This window comes from Mus caroli, chromosome 5, assembly GCF_900094665.2.
Source record: "Mus caroli chromosome 5, CAROLI_EIJ_v1.1, whole genome shotgun sequence".
Lineage (NCBI taxonomy): Eukaryota > Metazoa > Chordata > Mammalia > Rodentia > Muridae > Mus > Mus caroli.
In genome coordinates, this window is record NC_034574.1 from 127,291,983 (window position 1) to 127,293,122 (window position 1,140).

General features: G+C 48.9%; 1 protein-coding gene across 3 annotated transcripts in view; it reads right to left on the reverse strand.

Annotated features, from left to right (window-relative positions):
- Clip2 (CAP-Gly domain containing linker protein 2) overlaps nt 1–1,140 on the reverse strand; it is a 64,240-nt gene that overhangs the window by 8,528 nt on the left and 54,572 nt on the right. For 2 of the 3 annotated variants that reach the window (XM_021162396.1, XM_021162395.1), the window contains one exon: nt 286–369. In XM_021162396.1, coding sequence (XP_021018055.1) covers nt 286–369 — 84 coding nt within the window. The remainder of the gene's footprint in view (nt 1–285; nt 370–1,140) is intronic. The other variant, XM_029477823.1, reaches the window with a different exon arrangement.

Below are 1,140 nucleotides of genomic sequence, written 5' to 3' on the forward strand. Positions count from 1 at the left end.
AGGCCAGCCTGGTCTACAAAGTGAGTGCCAGGACAGCCAGGGCTATACAGAGAAACCCTGTCTCGAAAAACCTAAAAAAAAAAAAAAAAAAGAAGGCCACAGAGAAAACTTGGTGGCATCTAGGGGCATGGACTCAGTTGGCTCTGGGGAAGAGGCAGTGCTTGTACGTATCTGCCCACTCAGGTACAGGTCTCAAGCAGGGAGCCCAGCTTAGTTGGACCTGCAGAGCCATAGTGCCAACCTCTACCAACCCCCAAACCTCTGCCCCTAGGGAGGGAGACTTACCACTTACTTGGGCCCTGAGCATGTCCATCTGGGATGTCAAAGCTGTCACCTCTTTGTCCCTCTTGTTCAGCTTGTCCTGCAGGCCTAGGAGAGAAAGGAAAAATGGGGACCCATGAACACCCAAAGTGTGGGAAAGAGGTGAACCTTCTTCGAGGAGTCCTAAAAGGGGTCATACTCAGCCTCTAAGTGAAAGTCTTTTTTCATCTTCTGAGTCACTGCCCAGAGGAGGAGGAAGACCCAGTAGTATGTGGTTTAGGGAACACAGATCCCCGCCTCTTTGGCCTCCTCAAGCAAAGGATGGAGGAACAGTGGAATAAAGATGGTGGCCACAGAACCAGAAAGAGGATCCTGTGTTGGATTGCTTTGCAAGACCATCAGGACAATGTTTTAAAAAAATACTGATGGTTCTCAAGTTAATTAGTTTATCTATCAACAATCTCTTTCATATAGTCCAGGCTGTCTCAAACATATTACATAGCTGAGGATAACTGAACTTCTGTTCCTCCGGCCTCTACTTCCCAAGCGCTAGGATCACAGACATGCATCACCAGGTCCAGTTGTATATGGTGCTGGGAATAGAACCCAGGGTTTCATGCAAGCACTGTACCAAGCCGCACCCCCAACCCCCAACTTATATCTACTTTCCTTGAAATAGAATTTTGAGGGCTTTGACTCTAGCTGCATATGTATCAAAAGATGGCCTAGTCGGCCATCGCTGGAAAGAGAGGCCCATTGGACTTGCAAACTTTATATGCCCCAGTACAGGGGAACGTCAGAGCCAAAAAGTGGGAGTGGGTGGGTAGGGGAGTGGCGGGGGGGGGATGGGGGACTTTTGGGATAGCATTGGAAATGTAA